The 24,116-nt window shown below is 39.8% G+C and overlaps 3 protein-coding genes across 6 annotated transcripts; 1 reads left to right on the forward strand and 2 right to left on the reverse strand.

The window, feature by feature from the left end:
• The first annotated feature begins 132 nt into the window (after nucleotides 1-132).
• On the forward strand, nucleotides 133-13,135 carry patz1 (POZ/BTB and AT hook containing zinc finger 1). Of its 4 annotated transcripts, XM_042225810.1 has the most exons (6): nucleotides 133-1,790; nucleotides 2,909-2,972; nucleotides 3,077-3,248; nucleotides 5,553-5,711; nucleotides 8,658-8,870; nucleotides 9,267-13,135. In XM_042225810.1, the coding sequence occupies exons 1-6, from the start codon at nucleotides 547-549 to the stop codon at nucleotides 9,743-9,745; spliced, it is 2,331 nt and encodes a 776-aa protein (XP_042081744.1). In that variant the 5' UTR covers nucleotides 133-546; the 3' UTR covers nucleotides 9,746-13,135. The 4 variants fall into 4 exon arrangements, with proteins under 4 accessions (XP_042081744.1, XP_042081745.1, XP_042081746.1 ...); XM_042225811.1 differs by lacking the exon at nucleotides 5,553-5,711 and having other exon boundaries at nucleotides 135-1,790; XM_042225812.1 differs by lacking the exon at nucleotides 8,658-8,870 and having other exon boundaries at nucleotides 138-1,790.
• Nucleotides 13,136-14,331: 1,196 nt separating this feature from the next.
• Nucleotides 14,332-18,642, reverse strand: LOC102314505 (solute carrier family 2, facilitated glucose transporter member 11-like; the record flags this gene model as incomplete). Its single annotated transcript, XM_042225825.1, has 10 exons — nucleotides 14,332-14,715; nucleotides 14,827-14,954; nucleotides 15,072-15,324; nucleotides 15,567-15,677; nucleotides 15,776-16,047; nucleotides 16,433-16,449; nucleotides 16,788-16,917; nucleotides 16,996-17,114; nucleotides 17,400-17,560; nucleotides 18,526-18,642. Coding segments are annotated over 10 exons (1,503 nt in total), but the record flags the coding sequence as incomplete, so codon positions are not given.
• A 2,947-nt stretch (nucleotides 18,643-21,589) lies between these two features.
• LOC102312040 (solute carrier family 2, facilitated glucose transporter member 11) lies at nucleotides 21,590-23,958 on the reverse strand (the record flags this gene model as incomplete). The annotated part of the gene is given in 3 exon segments (XM_005938903.3): nucleotides 21,590-21,992; nucleotides 23,413-23,540; nucleotides 23,883-23,958. Coding segments are annotated over 3 exon segments (423 nt in total), but the record flags the coding sequence as incomplete, so codon positions are not given.
• Nucleotides 23,959-24,116: the final 158 nt, after the last annotated feature.

Genomic DNA, 24,116 nt, shown 5'->3' on the forward strand with positions numbered 1-24,116 from the left:
GAGCATCCTGGAGCAGAAGGTGAGGCGCTCCCAGTCTCTGGTAGAGTAGCTCTGCATGTGTTTTGAATAGGCTCACAGACAGCGTTCATAAAGAGTGACGGGAGGAGGGGGTTGTGGTTGGCTGGTTGGGGGAGGGGTTTTCACAGACAGCAGGCAGGAAGAGACCTGCGTACAAACATAAGGCATGAAGAAATGAAAGACCTCTGCAGTGCCGGAGTACTGCTGCAGCGCCGATCCCACCAGAGAAAAATAAAATACACATTCACTGTCAAAGCACTGATATCGATATATATTTTTTATTACTACAAAGCGAGCGACCCCCACCCTGAAGAAAGCAGGGTCAAAGTTCACAGGAAGCTGGGGGGCTGCCATTTTTCCCTGCTGCTGCTACTGCTAGCCTTTAACGTTAGATGCTAAAACGACGGGAGGGGCGGCTGGTTTTGGATTTTGTAGCTAGCTGCTTTCGGTTGATCGAAATCCTCACGCATAATCTGCCATTTCTCCGACCTTTGTCGCCAACAACCATTGTTATTGGATGAATTCGGCATGGAGAAAGTAGCAGAGCCGTCTTGGACTTCTTCGTACACCTACCAGGTGAGCAAGCACAGTGCGGAGATGCTACACAACCTCAACATTCAGAGGAAAGATGGAGGCAGGTTCTGCGATGTGATCCTGCGCGTCGGCGAGGAAAGCTTTCCTGCCCATAAAGCAGTATTAGCCGCCTGCAGCGAGTACTTCGAGTCGGTCTTCAGCCGTCAGACTGAGGGCGACGGCGACGCCAAGGAGCTGGAGATGCATACGATCAGCCCGAAAGTTTTTAAAGACATCCTGGACTTCGCGTACACGTCTAGGATCGTGGTCCGACTGGAGTGCTTCCCGGAGTTGATGACAGCTGCCAAATTTCTTTTGATGCGCTCGGTTATTGAAATATGTCAGGAGGTTATCAAACAGTCCAACGTACAAATCCTCGTCCCGACCTCTCGGGGAGGAGATGCCAGTCTATTCCAGGCCACGGGGGCCACGGAGCTCGGTTTCCCGGTGGCTCACCAGGGTCTGGTAAACGGATCGGGAATGCTGGTGAACGGTCAGAGCTTTGCTAACAGCATGCAGATGCATGTGGACGGAGGTGAAGACGCGGCCGCGATTCTGGAGGACGGCGGCGAGTCGTCGGTGCCAATGTTGGAGCCCGTTGAGGGACTGCCAGTCTCCCCATCCGCGGAAATAACGGGGAACGCGTTTCCTCACGACGCTGGCTCCCCGGGGTCGAAACGGTGCAGGGGGAGACCAAAGAAAGCTGGCGGAGCCGTGGAGGCTGTTCACTTTAACAACAGCCCCCAGAAAGACAACGGACTGTTTCCCTGTGGGACCTGTGGCAAAGCTTTCACCGAGGCTTCCCGCTTGAAGAACCACGAAGCGCAGCACGGAGCGTCCAGCGGGGCTGTAAACAACCTCAGCGACAGCCTGTCAGCCCCGGCCGGAATTTCTCTTCTATCTCAGCCCGGGCTGCTGGAAAACGGCGTGCAGTTACACGGAGGCCTCGCCTTGGACAACGGCCGCAAGAGAGAGAGGACCAGGCGGCACGTCGGCTGTGACATTTGCGGGAAAGTTTTCCGCGACGTGTACCACCTGAACCGACACAAGCTCTCCCACTCCGGGGAGAAGCCATACGCCTGCCATGTGTGCGGGCTCCGGTTCAAACGCAAGGACAGGATGTCGTACCATGTGCGCTCCCACGACGGCTCAGTTGGCAAACCCTATGTGTGCCAAAGCTGCGGTAAAGGGTTTTCAAGGTGAGTTGAATGAGATGTATAAATAATGATGACGATAATAATAATAATAATTGGTCAGAATCTGTTGGGAGTTGTAAAAAACAAAACAAAAACCACACACAGTGCTGTTACTGGGTCTTAATGCCCTAAATTTCCAGATCATCCCAGACAGAAATGTGCTTTGTTGTTCCTTAATATAATTAAAGGTACATGTGTAAATCAGCACATGTAATTTAGTCCATTATGTGACGGTATCAAGTGAGTGCTTCTATATTTAACAGTCAAAGCAGCTTTTAGAGATGCACAGACGCCACCATCATTCCAACAGCTAAGGATCTTGTCCATGGTTTCTAACCTTTGCCGTGCAGCCATGCATGCACCTTTCATATAACATTATCACTACTTTACCTCCCACTATGCGTCCTGCCACAGCTGTCAAATTCAGGATAACCAGTGTAAGTAATCGTTAAAGTATCACCACTATGTTTTGTTTTCAGATACTCAAACCAGTTGAAGGTTGGGTTTTAGCTCACTGCCTCCACCTACTGCTTTGGAGGTTAATGTTTCTGACATGATGAAGAAAGCAGCAGTTTTTTTTTTTTTTTCTCCACAAATTTTCCAATAATCTTGTGTGTCTCAGCACAGGTATGACTGAAGAGTTCTTACTGGCCGCCTTTGTGAAGACATACTTTTATGTTTTCTCTTAAGCTACTTTGGCTTCAGGTTGGTGAACATACAGGGTCACCAGTCTGGCTTCCTAGAGCCCCTCAATAGAACAGTGACACTGTTAATGTTATTAGTAAACCCTCTTTTGAGGAAAAGGCTGCTTTACCTTCAGCCTTGATTTGATTATTTTGTTTTTAAAACAAAGGAGCCTCTTAAGGACTCCTTTGTTATATTAATGTCATACAGCTCACCTGTACCTCGTTGCCAGCTTGCACACTGTGGGAGGACAGCTCTCTGAGACATGAATGAATGTAATTAATTTGAGTAGCTTCCTTCTCGTGATTGATTTTCATGCAATTGAGAAATTAATATAATACTAATATACAGAGTTCCATACAGGTTAACAGGGAGTTCTGATTTCAGGCATACCAGTTCATGATGCACAGACTTTAATTTGCACTGTTTTCTTTCAGACCAGACCACCTGAATGGACATATCAAACAAGTACACACAACAGAGAGACCCCACAAGTGCCAGGTAGGATCAATATGTCTGTCTTACTTAGTGAATAGCCGCATATAATGAATTTCTTTTTTTTTTCTACTGTGAGAGGCATTAGCTCAGTGATTTCTGTCTTTCAGATTTGTAATGCCTCTTTTGCCACAAGAGATCGTCTCCGTTCTCACCTTGCATGCCACGAGGACAAAATCCCCTGCAAAGTTTGCGGCAAGTTCCTGCGAGCTGCCTACATGACAGACCATCTCAAGAAACACAGTGAAGGAACTCATAACTACTGTGGCATTTGCAACAAAGGTAATTCCTTCAAAAAACAAAACAGTGTTGTACTCGGGTTTGAAATCTGAAACCTCTCTACCCCCTATCTTGATCAATATCCAGAGGGTGCTGACGTCCTGGATGTTCACAATATACAGACTGATATTATTTGATATATTGGTAAATGTGCTTTTAGGAAAAATAAGACACGAGTCTAGAGTTATGGTTGATGTACTGCCTTGTGATCTTGTGATATTTCAAAGTAAGATTTTGATTATATAAGATAGATTTTAGTTGTTTTTTGTAGTTGGTTGCTCTTGTAGCTTGTGGGTTGAAGTTGAATAACATAATCTGGCAGTGAATCTGTTTGTGAAGATTAACTTCACTACATGGATGTAAAATTACATCTCAAATTTTTCTCTGTTGATTATCCATAAAATCTGCTGTGATCTTCATCTGAATCACAGTCATAGACAGATCAGTCTGATTTACAAACAAGCCTGACCGATTTATTGGTGGCCCAATATTATCATCCAGTATCAGCATTTATAATGGTGAATAAATGGAAATAAGAAGACAAGTGGGGAAAAACGTCCATCAGTTGTTCCTCCATTACTCTGAATGTTCCCTGATAACAACAGCAGCAACTATAACTGTTGGGCAAAATCCGTTTGTCTAAAAAAAAGAAGGAATATCAGCCAGCATATTGGAATATCAGATTTTTAAATCGCCAAATATCTCTCTGTCCTAAAAATCCTATATTGGGGAGGCTTCAGTAATCACTCACAGCCCAGAGGTGCGTACTGTAATTCCAGTTAAGTAAGCGAGTTTTTCTTATCATCAGCTAGATTGAAAAACCTAAAACTTGATCTCAGACTTGGGGGGGGTTTCAGAACAGTGCTGACCAACTTTCTGCTCCAGGCCGTGCACTCGTATAAGAGGGTGTTTGATGCATCATTTCATATCAGTCGAAGGCACTGTCAGATAAATGGGTGATAAAGAATATAAAAAAGTTTGGAAGTCCACTCTGCTGCAAATGAGGGAATTTGGCAATGCTGCCAAAAAATGTGTGATCTGTTTGATCTTATTTAAGCGGTCCGTGCGCTCTCAGCGACGCAGTTCATTTCTAATGCGACAGCAGCACAGAACTGGTGTGAAACTAAGCTCGACGCACTTAAATATTAAAGACTACTCTGTGCATTCACGCCTCATACTTTTTCACAGCCTGATGCGAGATGTGGCCAGATCAAAACAAAGTGGGTTTTATCACTCGATTATTCCTGGTGATTAAGAGCCTGTGACTAAATTAGTGAACTGGTCAGTTTGTTTTATTAGCTGCGGTTCCAGTATTGTAAAACTGACTTGGCAGCTGGTTGGGGACCAAACATAAAGGGCATGTTTTCACATTTTCGACATCTCCAACTGAATGCATGCAAAGTCCTGCAACAATGGTGACGCATACAGTTTGGGTTGCTGTAACTTCACGGCTTCCTTTAGTGTTATTAGTCATGTGCAGCTCAACATGTTGCATGTATGAAATGCAGTTCTTCAGCAGATGTGTGCGTGTGTCACACTTGGAGCATATTTGTTTAAATAAAAGAAATGATAAAAAAATTACTCTTGCAGTCGATTTTAAATCAAAACTCTGAACATAACCTTGTCCTGATCAGGTGTTCAGCAAAAGTTGCTATAATGATCTACTAAAGTCACGACTGTCATTTCAGGTATCCTGGAAATTGCTGAGGGTTCAGATTTTAGTTTTTTGCAATTGCATGTCTGAACATTGAATTTCATATGGTGCTTACAGTCTCAGTCATACATGTTGAAGGTTTCTTCACGTGTCTGGTTTTTGCATCTTTAGGCCTTTACAGAGAGTGGGACTCAGTAGAGTCTCTAACAGGCCCGTAGTGATCATGCAGGTTGGACTCCTCTGGCTGACCTGATTATTTACTGTTCTGACGTGTGTCTTCAGTACTGTTGAAAATTTATTGGAGAAATCTAATTATATTTAGACTGATTTCAGTGTGTTTTTAAAGGAGTCATTCCATCTGTAAGAACTGTGATCCATGGGAAAAGCCCTTTCTCCTCCCAGGGGCTTAGTTAAACTGTAGTATTATTATGTTGTCTTTATTTTTACAAGTCCAGACAATACAAAAAAAACTGTTTGAAGCTCTGTTGTTTGACATTGGAGCAGTACAATTCTCAGTTCACCACACATCCAGAAATGAATCATGGAGTGGGAGCAAACTCGAACAGCACGCCTTTGTTTCAGGACACCTCTCTCACAGGCGGGGATGTCAGTGTGTCAAGCAACTTCCTTCTTCTTTGTTCCTTTGGTCCCAGGTTTCTCCACCGCATCCTACCTTAAGGTGCATATAAAGACACACCACGGTTCTCCACTGCCCCCCTCTGCCACAATGCACACCTTCCCTGAGCCAAGGGGGGAACTGCAGATGCACAACGGCAACCCTTACCACATGGGACGCCAGTGCTCAGTGGAAGGCAAGCAGCCGCCCGCCCCATCCCAAACTTTCATGTTTCTGGCTTTCATTTGTTCTGCGGCCGTTTATTTATTTATTTTCTTTGGGGGGGGGGGAGAAATATGCTGCTGCATCTCTGTATATGTTAACACACGCATACATCAGCTCCTGCTTCCAAGCTTTTTGCTGAAACATTTACTATTGCACCTTCATTTGTCAAGTATTGCACGTCTCTGTGACAACAGTTGCTGTAATTATTCTCTAACTGTGGCACCAATTTTTTTATTTTATTTTTTTATTAATGATACCCAGGTTAATTAGGCATGCGGTCAGTGTTACATAAAAAGCTGGAAATGCCAGTGAGCTCAGGCCAGCTTCGTGACTCATGCCAAAGGTCGGGGTGGTAGGGCTGCGGGAAACTATTGTCACACCCTAGAGCGTTAAATCTGTTTGGTAGTTGGAGAACTAATTTATCTTTTAACATCCTGGACTCATCTCAAACTTTTGGTTTTATTTCTAATGTGATGTGTACGTACAACTATTCTTTTAAACCCTGTTTTGTTTTGAAAACTGCCTACATATTCCTGTTGCCACTTGGAATAACTGAAGATCCTTTTTTTTTTTTTTTTTTTTTTTGGTAATTCTTAAGCTGACCATTTTTTTTTTTTTTTTACTCTCAACCATGTTAGCAGGTCGCATACTAATTCACATTTCTTTTATTTGTACACGTGTGTCTGTCCAGCATGGCCATGGCCGTATGGTTAACAGTGTCTGTATCTGCTTGGCTGGTTCATCAACTGTTGTTGGGCTATGCACAGTGTTGCATGATCGTCCTAACGTGTGCTCCATTTGCCCTGGATTCATTGAAATTTCCGTAGTTGTGCCATTTCTGTTGGAGAAACTGTGAACCGAACCCACAAGTGGTTAAATGTAATATCAAAGAAAATGCTGTCTTCTGTTGATTTACAATTTAATGACTTGGGCTTTTAAAATAATGGATTACATTAACAACTACACCTAATATGTCAGTGGAAACATCAACAGGGTTCTAAAATTCACACCTCTTACCTGTCACAGGTGCAAATTAAGCATGAGAATCCCAAGAACCACTGCAGGATGCTTTGAAATTATATGTGGCATTTGTAAAATTAAGTGCAGCAGTCACAATTATAATAGCAACTTCAAACCATCTTCTCAGAAAATGCATACCTTTTAGTCAAAGAGCTATTAGAAAGCATTATTACTACACTATATATTAAGCTCTGATACTAAAAAGGGAAAATGATGTTCTTACTTAAAATTTTTTATTTTTTTTTCCAGCAATATATGTCACAAACTTGCAGCACTATATTTACTATATTTCATTAAAAGAAGCTTTCCATATATATATCTGAAAAGTTGTCCACCGTTATTGATTATATATCTGTGATTGGACAATATTAACTGATAATATTGGTCAGGATCTAGTTTGGGGGATAGCTGGTCTTCTTTCTTTTTTTAAACTTCTGAACCTTATAAAGGAAAGTGAGCTTCTGTTGAAATGACACAAAAAAAAGCATGTTTATACCAGATAAGTTAAACTTGTTTTACCTCATAGGCCACATACAGCCAATTTGATCTTTAAGTGTACTGGACCAGCAAAACTCTCCTTTCTGTCGGTGTAAAGACATTTAAACATTTAAGCAATTAGGTATTAACATATAATATGGAGAAGTGCAGTTTCGACTGTAGGTCTCAGTTTTTCTACTTGCTAAATGTGTAAAATTAAAGAACAAGTTCTGTTAGGTATTTGCCCAGACTGTCCTTTATTTATAAACAAGGTTTTTTGGGTTTTGTTGTTGTTGTTGTTTTAAACAAAACAAAAAAACCTAGAAATTTCAATAATCCATAATAGGAAGACATGAACTTTTCAATTTCTCTAGTTCTTCACAACTTCAGTATAGAATGAATGCGGGAGGTTTTCATCAGCAGAAAAGGCTGTAAAACTTAAATACAGGGAAATACAGTTACACACAGGGGTGCACATAAGTGGTCCGCAGGTGCGCATTTGCTGTCAAAATAAAAGACGCGCTGCGCACCAGATAAGAAGTTGCAACGTGCGTTCGCGTACTTATAAAAGGCACTGTTTTTGTCCGCTAGAGCTCTGTGCGTTCATCATTTGTTTGAAGCCAGCTCACCTCCTGCAACCACTTTTCCGAGAATACGCGCTTCTTTTGCGGTTCGGACTCCTTCTGACATTTCTTTGGAGGTGGAGGAACACCAAAGTAATTGCTTAAAGGAGCTTCTTCGACATCTTTAAGAGTTCCAAACAAATGTCTGTCCTCCAGAAAATTTTATGTGCGCAAACGCACGTTGCAACTTCTTATCTGGTGTGCATCTTTTATTTTGACAGCGAATGCTTTTTTTTTTTTTTTTTTCTCCTCCTTCTTCTCTACTTCTTTTTTTGTTCTTTTACCTGTAACCTTCACTTCGTGTCACAGGACCAGTGAGACGTGTGAACGTTACACTTCTCTCCCTGGGGGGGAATTGTGACAAGATGCAGCTGGATTTGCAGGTGCATCTGGTGACATTAATTGCTGGCTCCGTTCTTTAGCTGTTTTAGTGAGCCAGCATATGCAATCAAAGTTCAGCATGTAGTTTTTTTTAATTGCACCTGTGTTTAACAAATCAAGTTTCAGCAAGGATTATAATGAAATGGCACAGTTTGATTAAAGCAGTCAGGCAGCCAGGGATTTATTGTTTGTTGACTGTGAGCCGAGGAAAAGGTTAATTCATTCATCACCGCCAGCTTTAGTGAAGGGACTCACTCAGCATGGGCTCATTTGCAGTACTGTACATGTCTAGTATACTGTGTACAAACAGCATTAACACTAGTGATGAAGTAAAGGTATTTTTGTCCGTATGGTTTCCACCGGCCTGTTATATCTGTCCCTCCCCCTTCCTTTCTCCCTGGCTGGGTGCTGTGTAGACCTGTGCGCCAGTCGCCAGCTGCTTCTCACCTCGTCTGAGGCAGAGGGGCGCTTTCATGGGCTCTCTGGACACCCAGTTCTTCCCCAGCCTGGCCATTCAACCCTCTGCTTGCAGCCTGAGCTGCTCATGGGGAAGCCAGGTGGGGCTCCATATTTCTGGGAGTGTCGCTCTGGCGGGGTGCCTGGCTTCCCCGTCCATGGGCCTGTCACAGGTCAGTACAGTCCAGCAGGAGGGTGGGTGGGGGCATGGTGCTAGCATGGCCTATTGGTTGGATGAGCACAGCAGAATTCTCAGTGGACACTGGGCAAATGGACTGAGCTAGATGACTGTGTAGTTAAATGCTGTAGCCACATTTTGGAAAGAACTGTATTTAATTATTGATGTCTTTCAGACATCGTAACTGGTTCTGCTCGTGCTCGGTGCTTTCTCATGTGACCCCCGAAGTTTACATTTTATTTCTTTTCAGGTGCCAGCCAACAAATGGATTAAAGATGTTTTTTGAGAAAGCCTAAAGCCTAATTCATGCCTCTCTTTTTCTCCCACTTGTCCCCCCCCCCCCTTCTTTTGCCTCACCTCTCTCTTCATGTCCATGCTGTATCTACCTCAGACGGGCAGGAAAACGCTGGTAAATGTCCTCACCTGGAATCGGAGGAATCAGATCCTTCATTCGGGGATTTGTCCAACAGCGAAGAGCTTAAATCTCCACACAAAACCGACGGACCAGAACTCGAGATGCCCTCTTTGCCCTGCAATGGCGCCTCTGCAGGGGCTTTGGTCTCTCCAGAGGCATCTAAAGCCAAGACAGACCCTGAGAAGAAATTTATCTGCGGGATCTGTGGTCAGGCTTTCCGCACCAAGTCCTACCTCAACAAGCACCAGCACAGAGTTCACAAAGCCCAGAAGGTCCAGGGCGTTTCGGGGTCCAGCTTGAGTGATATAGCCCCTTCCCTGACGTCTCCCTTCTCCCCTCAACAAAACATGTCTCTGCTCGAGTCCTTTGGCTTTCAGATAGTTCAATCAGCTTTTGCCTCTTCACTGGTGGATGCTGAGGTGGGTCAAAGTGGAATTGACTTTGGAGGAAAGTGACCTTTTTTGCTTGAGGCTTTACAAGTTGCAGGAAAGCCACTTTTTCTTAGGACAAAGCTGGGTTGCCCACAGAAGATACTCTGTATTTGGGAATATCTTTGCCTCAAGACTACTTTTTTTTTTTTTTTTTTTTTGTCATGTTGCTTAATGTGTATCCAATATTTTTGTGAAAGACTGCCATATAATTCCTACCTTTTCTACTTTTCCAGATTATGTATGTGTCTGGCATTTTGCTTTATAAAGAAATTACGTGAAGGCTTTATTTCCTTTAACCGCTAGGGATGTGTCGAAGTTCTGTTTTCTTTAAAGCCCTTTTCAGACCCTGATTATATTTATCAGTTTGTTAAAGTGATGGCAATCAGACAATTCAGACATGGGTCACTTTAACTTTAATGTTCCTATGACAGAGAGCCATTTGGTGTAAAGACTCAGCCCACTGTTTCCCGTAAGTAGATTTTTGTGCTTGTGGCATTAAGTATTGCTGTTATTGAGTAATTAACCACACTCCTTATTAGAAGCAAGGTCTCTCTTGTGGAATTCATGATGGATAAACGCTTGTAGGTCTGACCTAACGAGTTTGGTAATTGTTAAAGAAAAGTGACCAAGACATTCAGTCAAAGGAGCGCACGTCTGAAAAGGGCTTTCAGCTTTTATGTGTGATTTACCAATCACAGTTAAATCCCCATGTTTGAGATGAATTCTGTACTGCATCGTTAAAACGTAAAGTAATCTTTGTCCTTTTGCTCACTTCACCTACTCTGGTGTACTTGGTTAATAGACCCATGGCCATCACAGTGAATTTTTAATGCTTTATATCCTTACGCTCCCCTGAAGTCTTTAAACAGATGTCTTTACCTCAGAGCAACAAGAGGGCTAAATTCTGTATTCATTACCTTACTACCTTTAAGAGAGGACTTTTTTTTTTCCTTAAGTAAAGAGATTTAATTTGGCTTAAAGTTTGCTAGCAGGGCTTTTTTTATCTGTTAAATGCTAAAGAAGAAATATTAATAACAGGCTTGATGTGCATTTCATGCTGTTTCTTTTCCTTTTTTTTTGCTTCCAGTGTGTCAAGTGTCAGTTCTTATGCCAGTGAGTAGGACTGGTAGGTGTTAGGAAGCACTTAAAAAGCCCTTTGTTATGTGTTGGGTTGAATTATTTGTGAAATGTTCATTTAAGGAGAGGGAAGCCATTTATTGTTGTGATCTTCACAGTGTACCTGAATGCTTTTCCTATGAGATTTTTTTTTTATTTTTCTTTTTAACATATTTGGATGCAAAATCTGTCTTGAATCGTCATAAGCTTGTTAGCGTTGAGGGGTTTTTTTCTGCTACATGGACAGCGTTTCCCAGTCTTGTTTTTTTTAGGTGTTAAATCAGTTGTGTAAATGAAACAGGGACCAAGGTCAGGTATATTTTCGGTATATATTTTGAGAAATGTAGATTATATTTTATTAACTTATTAATGCCCTTGATTTTGTGTAGTTCTTTTTTTCCCACTTTCATTGTGTGAAAACAAAAATCTTGTGATTTGCTCAGTTTGATTATTTTCACTCTAAATTATATTAAATATAGATGCGTGTTTGTTGTTTGTGTGTGTTGTGCAACAGACATCGAGAGGGTTCGAGGAAAGATTTGCAATGTGATCCACCAACCTGTGAGTCAGCAGAACATATTTGGCTTTCTTTAATGTGTCATTGTTTCGTGTCCTGTTACTCTTCTCCCTCCTCTTAGATTGCTATTGCTGTGTTGTTGCCGCCGCGTGCTGCGCTTGCCGCAATGGTCACAGAGTACCTGTCTGGGTGTCTCACTGTGTTTATTCACAGACATTCCTCTGAACACTGCTGTTTCTTTTCATGTGTGCTTATAAGGGTAGGGGAAAAAAATCCTTTTACAGTGTCTTGAAGCACAACGCAACATCTTCGGTGTGGCTGACGGTTAAAGACCCGAAGAATCGGTGTTTTGAAGCTGAAACCAGCCGATGCTTTGAATTTATATAAAAAGTAACCCATGTATCTGCAGATGTAATTCACTTTATTGATTAAATTACCGACAAACACAAATCCCAGTTTTTCACAATGTTCTTTCATCCCTCTTTGTTGTAGTGGTGGTGAATCAGAAAACACCGACAGGTGGCACTGAAACATTTGTGGAAAGGGATCTGCTCTTTTTAATGCTCTAAATTTAATGATTTAGTGTCATGTGGACCTCATTTTTCATTGGTTGGTGTTTTGTTGTTGTGCTTTAAAAGTGTATCATGATGCAAATCAGGCTGGGTCCAGCAGCAAACTGTGTGTGTGTTTCTCTGTTAACAAAAACAGAGTGTATAATTGTGTGTGACTTTCTGTTTGATCTGTTTCCTGCTTTCTGCTTAATTATTATTTGTGGGTAATTGAGTCTGTTAAATTCAGTACATTCCCTTATTATTTATAGTTATATTGTGATTGTAACAAGTGTATATACCTTCCATATACACCTCTATAAATATATATAAATATATATATATATATAGATATATAAAAGAACCAACCAATATGATCAGTGTTTGTAAGTGGTGGTCCTGTACATAAAAAGATTTTTTTTTTTTTTTTTTTCGTTGGTTTTGTTTGTTTTTTTTTCTTGTCTGTTTTGTGGAGGGATGTTAAGTTATGGCCATTTGAAGGGTAAACTGCATGTTCTGGCATGCGAGCCGAGGTGGGGACTGATTGTCGATCACTGGTTGGTGGCAGTAGTCGTTTCACTGCTCACTGTACTATAACTCTGCTCCGGTAGCGCTCAGGCTGCCAGCTGACCTTTTTTGATTTTTCTTTTTTGATCCACTCTGCACTAGTATTTACTCTTTGAAAGGTAATAAGGGTTGTGTTGTCATAATTATTATTTCAAGACAAGTGTAAAATGCTGTAAGGATGTAATTCAACCTTTCTTTTTTTGTAGTTGGTTTGATTTTTTTCCTCCCCCACAGGGATGTATAATTTGTTTCATTTATGTTGGTACTCCAGTGTAAAACATGACGTATTATTTTGGCCCGGGTGTTTTTGCTTTGTGCTTTTTGTCTGTTGCGAAGTGCCTTCCAAATACTGATTGTGCACAGCAGTGGATTTAAAAAAAAAAAAAGGTCCTCTTTTCTATAGGTTAATTATTGTACAGAGTGACTCGCATTGACACTTTTGTATAAAAACACAAATGTAAAATATGTTCACTTGGTATTTTATCATCGTACACGATTGCTCTTAAAACATGTGAGCTACATGTTTTGTTATAACGTCTTTGGACATATTTCAATATAAGCTTACTTTTCTATAGATATTTGTTTTTGTACTCTGTTATTGAGTCTCATCTCTTGTCTTGGTACAGAGGTGAGCATCAAATAAATTGCAACTTAAGCCCCCCCCAACTGTTGTCTTGTTATTACTCGTACTTGGTCTTTTGCAGCTGTAGTCCAGTTCCTTACAGTTTTTCGTGTGCATTTAGAGATGCTTTTGTGGAGATCATTGTTTGTAATGAGCAGTTGTTTGAGTTACTGTTGCCTTCCTATCAGTTTGGAGCAGTCTGGCCCTTCTCTAACTTCTGGCATCAACGAGGCATTTTCACCCAGAGAACTGCTGCTCACTGGATATTATTTTTTTTCACCATTCTCTAAAAAAAACCCTAGAGGTGGTTGTGAGGAAAATCTCTCTGAAATACTCAGTGGCGTGTTCACGGTCACTTAAATCGCCTGGTTTGTTGTGAAGTATTTCACCCACATGATCACTTTAGTGCCAACAATTACCCACTTTGTCGCAGTGCCACTCTTTTTGACAAAATGAGAACCATCATAGCTTCTGTTTGATCGTGATAATAACTAATAATGTAGTGTCCTGTGTTTTAATCTAACAAAGTTGACAAACGACTTTAATTAAAATGGGTCTGAACTGAAAGGTAAAATTAGATGATCTATATTGTTTTCCTTAAGCTACAGCTAGGTAACTTTAAATCAAATTACTGAATTTATGGAGTGTGGGTTTGTCATGTTTTTTAAAAAAAAAAAAAAAAAAAATTGGATGTTTGACCTGCTGCTGTTGAGGCAAAGTAAATTAGAAGACAGTGGGCTTGAAGCTTGTTTCAAAGTAGACTGATGAACTGCCCCTATAAATTCAATAATAATTTGGCATGACTGTCACCTTTGTTTATTTGTTTATTTGTAAAGTTGATAGCTGTAGCTTAAGCGTGCCAATCTACCTGATGTGTTGACCCTTTATAATAAGAGAACAGCTGACATGCTAATATTAGCTTTATGTCTTTGTTATGTTGTATTCTGTTCATTTGTTGTGGGAGTTTGTCGTCAAACTGCATGTGAGGATGGGCAACGCACCTATACTGCAGATAGACTCTTTCTACAGGTACCATTAAGTAATCTGAACCTGACAAGGGGCCAGGTGATTTTCTTCATCTAATAATTCAAGAATTTTGGTAAGTTCAGTGGTTTTTCTTACCATCAAAAGAAGGAAAACATTGCTGTGTTACAGTATTCAAGTTGAAGGGATAAACTGAAAAAACTAACTACTAAATGAATGAAAAACTATATGAATCTTAATACTGTATATAATTTGCTGATGTTTTATGTGAATAACTATAAAAGCAGAGACCAGGATCAAAGATGTGTTTTATTTTTAATTGTACATATTTACAAATGTAACATCAGCCCTTTGCGTATGTAATTATCAGAATTTTGCTAAAAGCAATAACTGCACTTGGTTGCATAAAGGAAACTTACAGGTGACTTACATGAGGAAAAAAAAGTTAAAATTTAGTTTCAAGACCAACATCAGTGTTTTCAATATCACCTGTCCTGTTCTTGTAATTCAGTTTGTTGAAGTCCTCCATGATCTCTACCATTGTCTTTCCTTTGGTCTCTGGGACAAAATATATAATAAATGCTCCACTACCAAGTGAGTAAGCCATTAAAAACAGGAAGCAGAATTGTCCAAGTCCATCCTGTATGGATACACACAAAAAAGACTGTTAGATAAACAGCAGGGTGGCATAGAGTAAATACACATATAAAGATGGAGATACATTATGGTATATCTACAGTGGCTATCTTACCACAATATAGCCAAACAGCAACCCTATAACAAACATGCAGAGCCAGTTGATGGTCCCACAAACCACGTAAGCAGAAGGACGCCAGACTTGTAGGAAGAGGTCAGCAAGGAGAACCATAGACACTCCAGCTGCAAGAAGATTCAAACATTAAAAAGCTATTTAGATATGAAGCTCAGTCAAGTATGGGCGCAGAAATCTTTTATATAGGAGTTGGGTAAAAAAAAAAAAAAAAGGGAGTAACTCACAAGGCCCAAGCCCATAAATGCAAATGACACAAAAGATCAGAGTGATGTTCACATACGGGATCCATGAATTCAGATCCTGTAAAAGTTGGATTGATGGAATGAATCCTCTAACATACAACAGAAGAAGAGGAAATGTGCTGAATGTATTTACCTTGATTGACAACATGACGGTAAGAACACACATGGTGATACCCATCAGTAGATAGCCATAGCCCATAAGTTTCTTTCTGCCAGCACGATCGATCAAGAAGGACTGATGCACAGCAAATAAGCAAAAACTGATAACAATGTTCTTCATGTTTGATTATTTTTTATGAAATCTTCGTATCGAGCATGTTCTTTCCTCTTTCCCAGTCTTTACTTCTGTATTATTTATGTAAATGATAAAATGTGCAGAATCGTGCCCAAGAAGTAAAACTAAAAAGACATTTTTAGAATCACCCAATAACCAAGAGCTTTTTAGATGTAAAGTCTAATTTATGCAACTTTACTTACACACAACGTTATAGCGATGAGCTCTGTTGCTCCAATATCAATGGCCAAGTAATGCATCTTGTCCTCTGGCACTCCAGACTCACGGAAGATGTCAAAGGCGTAGAAGCACAGCTGAACAAGAGGATGACAGATGAAAGGGAACTAGAAACTGCGATTTCGAACAGATTTAAGTTGATAACTGTCATATCGGCAGAGAAACATAAGCATACAGCATTGATGCCGCAAAACTGAAGGCGAGCACAAGGGATGGCTAGAGTCAGCAGTTGCCATCGCACACAGCGAGAGGTGAGCAGATCCTTTACAGTCTTTGCCTTTTCTCCCTGAGACCTCTCCCGCTCCAGCTGCATGTCGTCCAACTCCATCTTTAAGTTGTCCTCCTGCCACAGCCACTGTAAAGCTGTTGGACACAGAAATACCACAAGGATTACATCCAAAGTCTGTTCCATCAGTCTGCCAATGAATAGATCTTTACTGAGGTTTACTAGTGTGGTCAGTTACAACATTAAAAGTTCTGACGAATGAAAACAATTGTTTCTTTACAGTGGCAGTATCAGTTCATTTTTGCATTTTACATAATGGAGGAGTATAAAAATAGCCAAGATTTCAATGTGGTGCATTGGATGGCTTTGGAAAATGTGAAGGAGGACATAAATCTTGGACTTTTCACTGTATTTTTTATAAGTTTTACAGCTTTCCCTGCTGATAAAGACATCCTCTATCACCAAATTATAGACTCCTGTAAATTTACACATGTACTTCTGACAATTTAAGCCATGCAGATAGTGTGTACTTCAATAACATGTTTCAGTTGAAATTGCTCTTCTTTGTTGTTTTATTTTTTTAAATATGTATTTAATCTTCTTTACATTGACACAGAGTTTCACTGGTCCAACACACATAAAATCAAAGTGGGCTGTATGAGGCCCTCAGTGTTAAACGAGTTTGACATCCCTGGCCTAATATATTATCCAGGTCTCAAATGTGACGTGTGCCTCAAGCTTCAGAAAGTGTTGTACTTTAATTTGGAACAAGTCATTGATTATGGTAGATAACAACTAACTGGGCAAGTGCCAGAGAAATGTCTCTACCTACAAGTGGCCTTCTTAATGAGTGAGTGAGTAAAAGATTGGTTTTCTGCTCCATTTGACATGAATATCATTTGTATTGTAGTGAAAGTTATTAGTCAACTTCTGCTTTCATGTTCAAGCAGTCAGTTCTTACTTGATGCCAATTATCTGACCCACGACTTTCCCCAAGCCAATGAAGATTGAGCTCGTCAGAGTCAAGAAACCCCTGAGTTTCTGTGGAGAGCTCTCACAGAGATACATGAGGTGTACGCACAGACCGAGACCTGTGGACAAAGACCATATGAAGAACGAAGAGGAAGAAAAACTGCATTGTAATCAAATGAAAAATAGACATAACAAACCATTATTATATCCATAGAGAAATCTTCCCAGCAAGATCATCTCAAAAGACTTTGCTGTGCGACTGAAGACCATGAGCTGTGAGGTGCCTGACAGTTCAAAGAATAATCTTGGATTTAATCTTTTTTTTTTAAATGCACTTGTCCAGAGATGCTAGAAGTGGATAGCACTGGTGATTTATTAATACAATTTTTTATAGGTTGCACAAAAATGTTGAAAAATCTGAAACTAATTTTGAAGTTTTACAGAGATTGAATTTGTGCCTGACACGATGGCTTGTTTGCAGCTTCACAGAGCCAGACCTGCTGTTTTTTGCCTTTTCCAGGCTCCTGTTAATATCTGAGAGATCAGAGTGTCTGAAAGGCAGTGCCTGCTGTTAATAAACAACAAATGCTTATGCAATTACCGGCCATAGGTGACAGGAAGGCTTCCACTGTGAACAGCCCCAGCCCAGCATCCCACACTTAAAACAGCCACGAAGAAGGACCAGATGAGCTGGTTGGTAGATTTGTCGATTGGAGTTTTGTACCTCACCATCCATGTGTAGTTCACAAAACTCTGAATGTGCTGCAGAAAAGTCAGCGAGGTTAAATAGACAAACTTTAGCAGCCAAACTTGACAAAATAGGCAATTTAAAGACAACAATTTGGACAATCTGTAATTTGGTTGTTCTTATTTTCACATTTTAATATTGACATATGTTATCAACCCATTGGGTGATATTTTTAGTCTTATATCTTTTATAATGGGGTCAGTTCAGTTGTTATTTAGAAACAAAGTCTATGCAATATCAATTATATGCACATCATCATGGGTTTAGGAAACATTTATCCCATGTGCAATAAATTATTGGTGCGCACAAAAAAAAAAAGAACTAATGGAAATGTAGGTACCAGCTTTATACTTTGATTTTTTCCCCCTTTCTTTGAATATTTATGTTTACCACATTTAGGTTTTCCAACAGCTCCTTGCATATGCACAAACAATTAAGTGGTGAAGTAAATAGAAAAATGGGTGATGGATGGATTGTTGAATAAAAGCTTCTTTGTGTTGTTTTTCATTTTTTTAATCTCATGTTTTTCTGAAAAATTTCAGCTAAAAAATGATTTAGTATACAAATAAGATAAGTTTTAAAAAAGTCTTATGTGACATTCTCTTAACCAGCAACACTTTTTAAATGTTTCTTCTTTCTCCTTTCTGGCTTTCGTGTTTCATGAGAATCCGATGCTAAAAGCAAACTGCATGGCGAGTAAGTAATATCACTACTGTTATTGTAAATTACAGTCAACAGGGACTAGAAATCAGCAAATCACAGGCTCTTGAATATCACATTGGAGGCAAATAACTTTTATGTGCCATCAAATGTCGGGACAAAAAGTTTGAAGAGTTTACTGGCTGGTGAAGACTTTAATAGAGCACTACTGTGAGGACATAATCTTTAACCATAGCAAACTTCATTACAGTGAGATATACAATAATACTGAGTGTGAACATATTTTATATGTACACTGCGTAACTAACAGGCATCTTACCACTTCCGGAGAAGCGACGAGAGACAATTGGATGCCATATTGAAAACATCCCTCAATTCCCAGCACCAGTGACAGCAGGTAAAGTCTCCAGTACTGCAGCTGACATGCAAAGTGACATCAGGCATGCAATGAAGATGTCCATAAATTGTATTTAATCATTATGAATGACTCCCATATTCTAAGCATGCTTTAAGCTTTGCAGTGATTAATAAAAACACGTACATGTTGCCAAAGAGTCACTCCCTGCTGCTGTTACAGCTGTGCCTTATTTAGTAGATACAGACATGAAACTAAAATGTCATAATATTTTTTGAAGTTCAACATAAAACTAGCCAAAGGCGTTCTGCGGCATGTTTTTACAAATGTTGTACTTTTACTCAAACACTGTATTTAAGAATAGCTTTCAAAAACAATTTGTACTGTGTGTACGTTTTTGCAATTACAGATGCTTTGATTTTGCAGCATGTTCTGCTATTTTCTGTTTTCTTAATCAATTTGCAAAATGTAATGTATTTTTTTTTGGGTGAATTTTGAATAGATGCAGCCTGTAATGCAGTCTTTATTTACCTAATTTTTAATCTTTATTGTGCTCAAATTATTAAAATCAAAGTAAAATCCAATAATATGTGACAATGCTGTTTTGCTGATTTCTTTATACAAAGCTCATTCACAGAAATTAACGCTTCTGATCTGTTGGCAGGATACTGCAGGTCTGCAGTGGATGTTTCATATCGTTTTTTAATTTAATAGTAAAATCTTGTCCTTAAATGCATTTGTATAGGTTTACAGTGAGCTAGAATAGATAGATAAAGCAACAAAGTCCAGTTTACTCACATTTATACACTCTGTGACCTTGAGATTGTATCAATCATGTTTCATAAAACACGTTAATTTCATAGCACATGACATTCCCATAGTTGCTATCACTGCAGCTGTGCCAGTATAGTCTGTTTTCTGGTTAGAAATTAGTTTTTAATCTGTGACGCACACAGAAAAACATGAGAAAGTACAATGAGCTAAGGTCATGCGGCTCTGATACACAGATAAAAAGAACACCATTATTGACTGTGTGTGCAGCATGGGTGTGTTATGTTACTGCAAACGGAGTCCCTCGTTACACGTTTAAAAGATTTAACTGATGTGTTTTTGTTATTCTTGTAACTTTTTCTTGTTTTTTTGTGTTGATGTTTCTGTCTCCAAAATGTTTTCATTGACAGCCCGATGAAGATAAAATTTACTGATACACCAATGAAACGGAAGCAAACCTGAAAGGTTTGAAAGATGTCAGTGTTTAGCTGAGTGGCCTTATGGGTATGCATGATCTTGAGAGCTTGAACAGCTTGAGCATCAGTATATTTAACCCTTTCACACATAGTGGTCACTACACTGGACAGCTCTTCAATGGCTGTTTTCTTGCAAAATCTTATTTTTGTGTCAGTGCTGATGGTGTACTTGCACATAAACCACTACATTGGACACTGATGTGTCACTCCATACCCTGCCACCCAGTCAAAAGGTATGTTGTCCACCTAAGTGGACATGTAAAAAACTAAAAGTACATGTTTCAAAAAATGAAGTTCAAAAATCTTTTTTTAATGCCTAAAGATGAATAAAAATACTTAAGAAAAATCCTGATCAAGGTTGTCATAATTCATGCATGAAAGTGTTAAGTCACTGCTGAACCGAACTTTAAAATATGTTGCTCCTTTTTAAAATATGTGCTTCACAGTTCTCTGAACGTCATGAAATCTCAGCAATAAATTAGTAGATCTTTAAACTGTGCTTCAATTAACAGTCACCACATATCTTGTTAAATAAATCATCGCATACAAATCAAAAAATAAATAAAAGTATACTTGCTGCTCATGTCTTCTGTGCGCGATAACCAGCTGCTGTAATAAATGTATTATGATGATGATTATTGTTGTTGTTGTTGTTATTCAAATTATTTATGTTTCTTTATTGAGTATAATAACACTGGACTGTGTACAGTAGAACAAAACATTGTCTATCCCGAACACAAACTTTAGTCCACTTCAGTCCGAGCTCGGAGCTGTAAATGTGTTGTGATCAGTGGTTTCATATGTGTTTACTTTAATATTTATTTTCCCCCAGTGTTAAGTTTACAGTAGCTAATTAAGACAATCCAGCCTACAAATGCAATAGAGTATATGCAGAAAACAGTGTTGGAAAATAAAAACATTAGACTGAGGATAAAATATGTAGTGAAACTACAGGGTCAACGTGATCTATGAGAGTTTGTTTGTGCTAATGCTGATCCTTATTTCAGCAAGGTTTGTCTTGGATCCTTTTTTAAATGATAGTGATGATTGTTAAACATTGTCATGCTGGACTGGCATCAGTTTATTGTGGATGAAAGAATGGGTTTGGAAACCACGGCTGTAAACAAGCTGCCATCATTCTGTAGTAATGATTTCAGAACCAAGATCTTGGGAAGTGTGTAGAGAAAGAGCAGACTGATAGGAGAGCATAGAGGGACCATGTTAGGCTCTAAACTACTGTGTTGTTGAAAAGCATTAGACAGGTAAACTTTGCTGTCCTTGCCTTGCTCATGTCTCTATCTTTCAATATGGTTATAGATCACAATGTTGACCAGCATGGCAAAGATCCCATCTAAGAGCTATTTCTGGCAACATTTTGGTGAAAATGTGTGTAAGATTACACTCAAATCAGCAGGAAGTCAGTTGGAATAGCCTTTATTTCTTGTTTTTTTGCTTTTGTGCTCTGATTTAAGACTGGACATTAATCTTCAGCCTCACGTTTTAGTCTCTGAAGAGAGCCACTTTAATATAAAGTGTTGTGCAGTCTTTAACAAAGTTCAACGTATAGACTGTTGTTATTTATTAATAATAATAAAAGAACAAAACATCATAAAAATGCATTTTTTTAATTTGCTGAATCAGGTCAGGTATCCAGCTCTGTCTAATAACAAAAATATGACTTTCTGTGGAAAAGATGATTTATACCTTATTACAGTACACTTAATATAAAGTAGTTTCAATGACTTGTTGTCTCACATCAATCAGTGACATAAAGCATAATGTGAAAAAGTCAAAGATAAATTCTTTTAATTGCCATTTTCCTCACAGGAAAAACATTTCAGATAATGTTTTTCAAAGATATGAAAAGCGGCTCCCAAACCACAAAACTTCTTCCCGCTGATGCAGATCAGGTCAAAGTAAGGCATGCGCTGGGTGTGACTGCATGTTTCTGGAGAAAAAGTCTGTCTACAAGGCTGTGGAAAGACACACTTCGCCCAGCTGATACTGAAGTTTGGTTTGAGCTTCAAAATGGTTTTCCTGGCCTTTGAAATTGAGCCTGTGAAATTCACGCATGATGACTGACAGAGACTTCCCCTTGGTCTCAGGCAGAAAAAGGCCAACATACAGTGCAGACAACAGGCAGATCGCTGCAAAAGGCACAAAGCAGTACTCACGCAGCCCGCTCTGTGAAGGGAAAATAAAATGTTATCAGTCATTCGTTTATCAAACACTACATTAAAAATTCTGTGTATTCAAGTTATCATTGGGAGAAACAAGCTGTATTTAGCTAAGTACATTCACTATTTAAAAAAAATAGAGGGGGCAACATCAGGAAGGGCATCAAATCACTTATGTCAGGAGTGTTTAACTCCAGGCCTCAAGGGCCGGAGTCCTGCAGGTTTTAAATGGTAAAATGGTAAATGGCCTGCATTTGTATAGCGCTTTAATCAGTCCTTAAGGACCCCAAAGCGCTTTACACTACATTCAGTCCTTCACACACTGGTGACGGCAAGCTACATTGTAGCCACAGCTGCCCTGGGGTGCACTGACAGAGGCGAGGCTGCCAGACACTGGTGCCACCAGGCCCTCTGACCACGACCAGTAGGCAAACACGGGGTTAGTATCTTGCCCAAGGATATTTGTCATGCAGCCAGGAGGCAGCCCGGGATCGAACCACCGACCTTCTGGTCAGTGGCTGACCTGCTCTGCCACCTGAGCTACAGCCACCCCAGGTTTTAGATGTGTCCTTGATCCAACACAACTGATGTAAATGAATAAATGACCTCCTCAACATGTCTTGAAGTTCTCCAGAGCCCTGGTAATGAACTAATCACTTGATTCAGGTGTGTTGACCCAGGGTGAGATCTACAAACTGCAGGACACCGGCCCTCGAGGCCTGGACTTTGAGACCCCTGGAGTAGTGAGTAGTGGGAGTAGGATGAGGATGAGTTTTCACACCCATCCACTTAGAAAGCTGTATTTTGATATTTTGCAGTTATACATTTTTTAAGCCATATACTAAAAGAAATATTAAAAGAGGATTCTTTTGTACATCACTTATAGGGCCTGTATATTGATATACTGATGCATCATGACTGTTAGTCCCTATTGTGGGTTGAACTCCAAAAATGCTGCTCCTAAATTTGTGTTCTTACCAGCTCCAATATTAAGATGGTAAGCTATCTAATAGTCAGCATTTTAACACAAATGGTATATAATTGTAATGTTGGAGGAGTGCTACTGTCTCATTTGGCATCTTGGTTTTCCGACATGGACTAAACCCATGTGACCCAATGGCTTTTATTTTCTTTTCTGTTTTCTGTAGTGGTAGAGCTGGGACCCTATTCAGAGAGACAAGTAAATATCAAACACCACACTGAAAACTAACCTATCTTTGTACCATCTAGACATCTCCACTAATAAATAACATGGTAACATGAAAAGCGCTTTATACAGTGCCCCAGTCTTGTCTTAGTAATAATATTATTGGCACATGAACACCATTCTTGTGCTTATTTCTCCTCACTGCAGGTTTGCTAATTGGATGGATGCATGGACAGATGGACAGACGCTGACTAAAGTGTGGATGTAGCAACAGACTGACTACTAAAAATGGGAAGATCATTCCAACGACGAACAGGTTGAGCCACATCATGGAGCCAGCAATCATGTAGGCTGCCGGCCGAGCCGCCTGATTGAAGATCTCTGTGGGAAGAATGCCAGTCACTCCAGCTGAGAAAAAACAAAAAAAACCAAAACTGTACTGGTTAGATATATCAATATAACATATCAATATAACCACTGTATCACACTTTTACACACTCCTGCAGTACTCTGTAGTGTATCAGAGTTTAAAGTGATACAGTGCGTAGTCATTTTACTTTAGTTGTGGAGATGAACAAAGGAGTAGCCAACCAAGTAAGATGCTGAAAACTGATAAAATGTAGTAAATATGTTGATCTAAATAAGTAATATGTGTAGATAGTAAAACACGATGACATTTTGTTTCAAATGTATGTTTGAGTACTGAAACATTTTGAACCTGTCGCATGTAAATCCCGGTAAAAGACTTACCTGGTCCCATGCCAAAGCTGAGAATATAGGTGTAGACACAGGTCATGGTCAGGTACGACATCCAGGTTGTATGGTGCTGTGTGCATGTGGGGAGGAAAGCAGTGAGCAACTCCTAGTCAAGAACATTATTATATCTGACAGAGACCATAGAGTTGTGACAAGAGAAGTCTGTAAAAACTCCAAATCCCAAATATGTCACATCACTTCCTACTTTACCCAATGTGTGTGTATATA

The sequence above is a fragment of the Haplochromis burtoni genome, unplaced genomic scaffold (genome assembly GCF_018398535.1).
Source record: "Haplochromis burtoni strain Fernald_Lab_line unplaced genomic scaffold, NCSU_Asbu1 Contig_183, whole genome shotgun sequence".
Classification (NCBI taxonomy): domain Eukaryota; kingdom Metazoa; phylum Chordata; class Actinopteri; order Cichliformes; family Cichlidae; genus Haplochromis; species Haplochromis burtoni.

Excerpts from the sequence above, each read along its gene's own strand:
- patz1 (XM_042225810.1), top strand. The coding sequence starts at position 547 with ATGGAGAAAGTAGCAGAGCCGTCTTGGACTTCTTCGTACACCTACCAG. Across the intron at positions 2,973-3,076 it reads AGAGACCCCACAAGTGCCAG|ATTTGTAATGCCTCTTTTGC; the intron begins GTAGGATCAATA and ends TCTGTCTTTCAG. Across the intron at positions 8,871-9,266 it reads CGTCCATGGGCCTGTCACAG|ACGGGCAGGAAAACGCTGGT; the intron begins GTCAGTACAGTC and ends TATCTACCTCAG.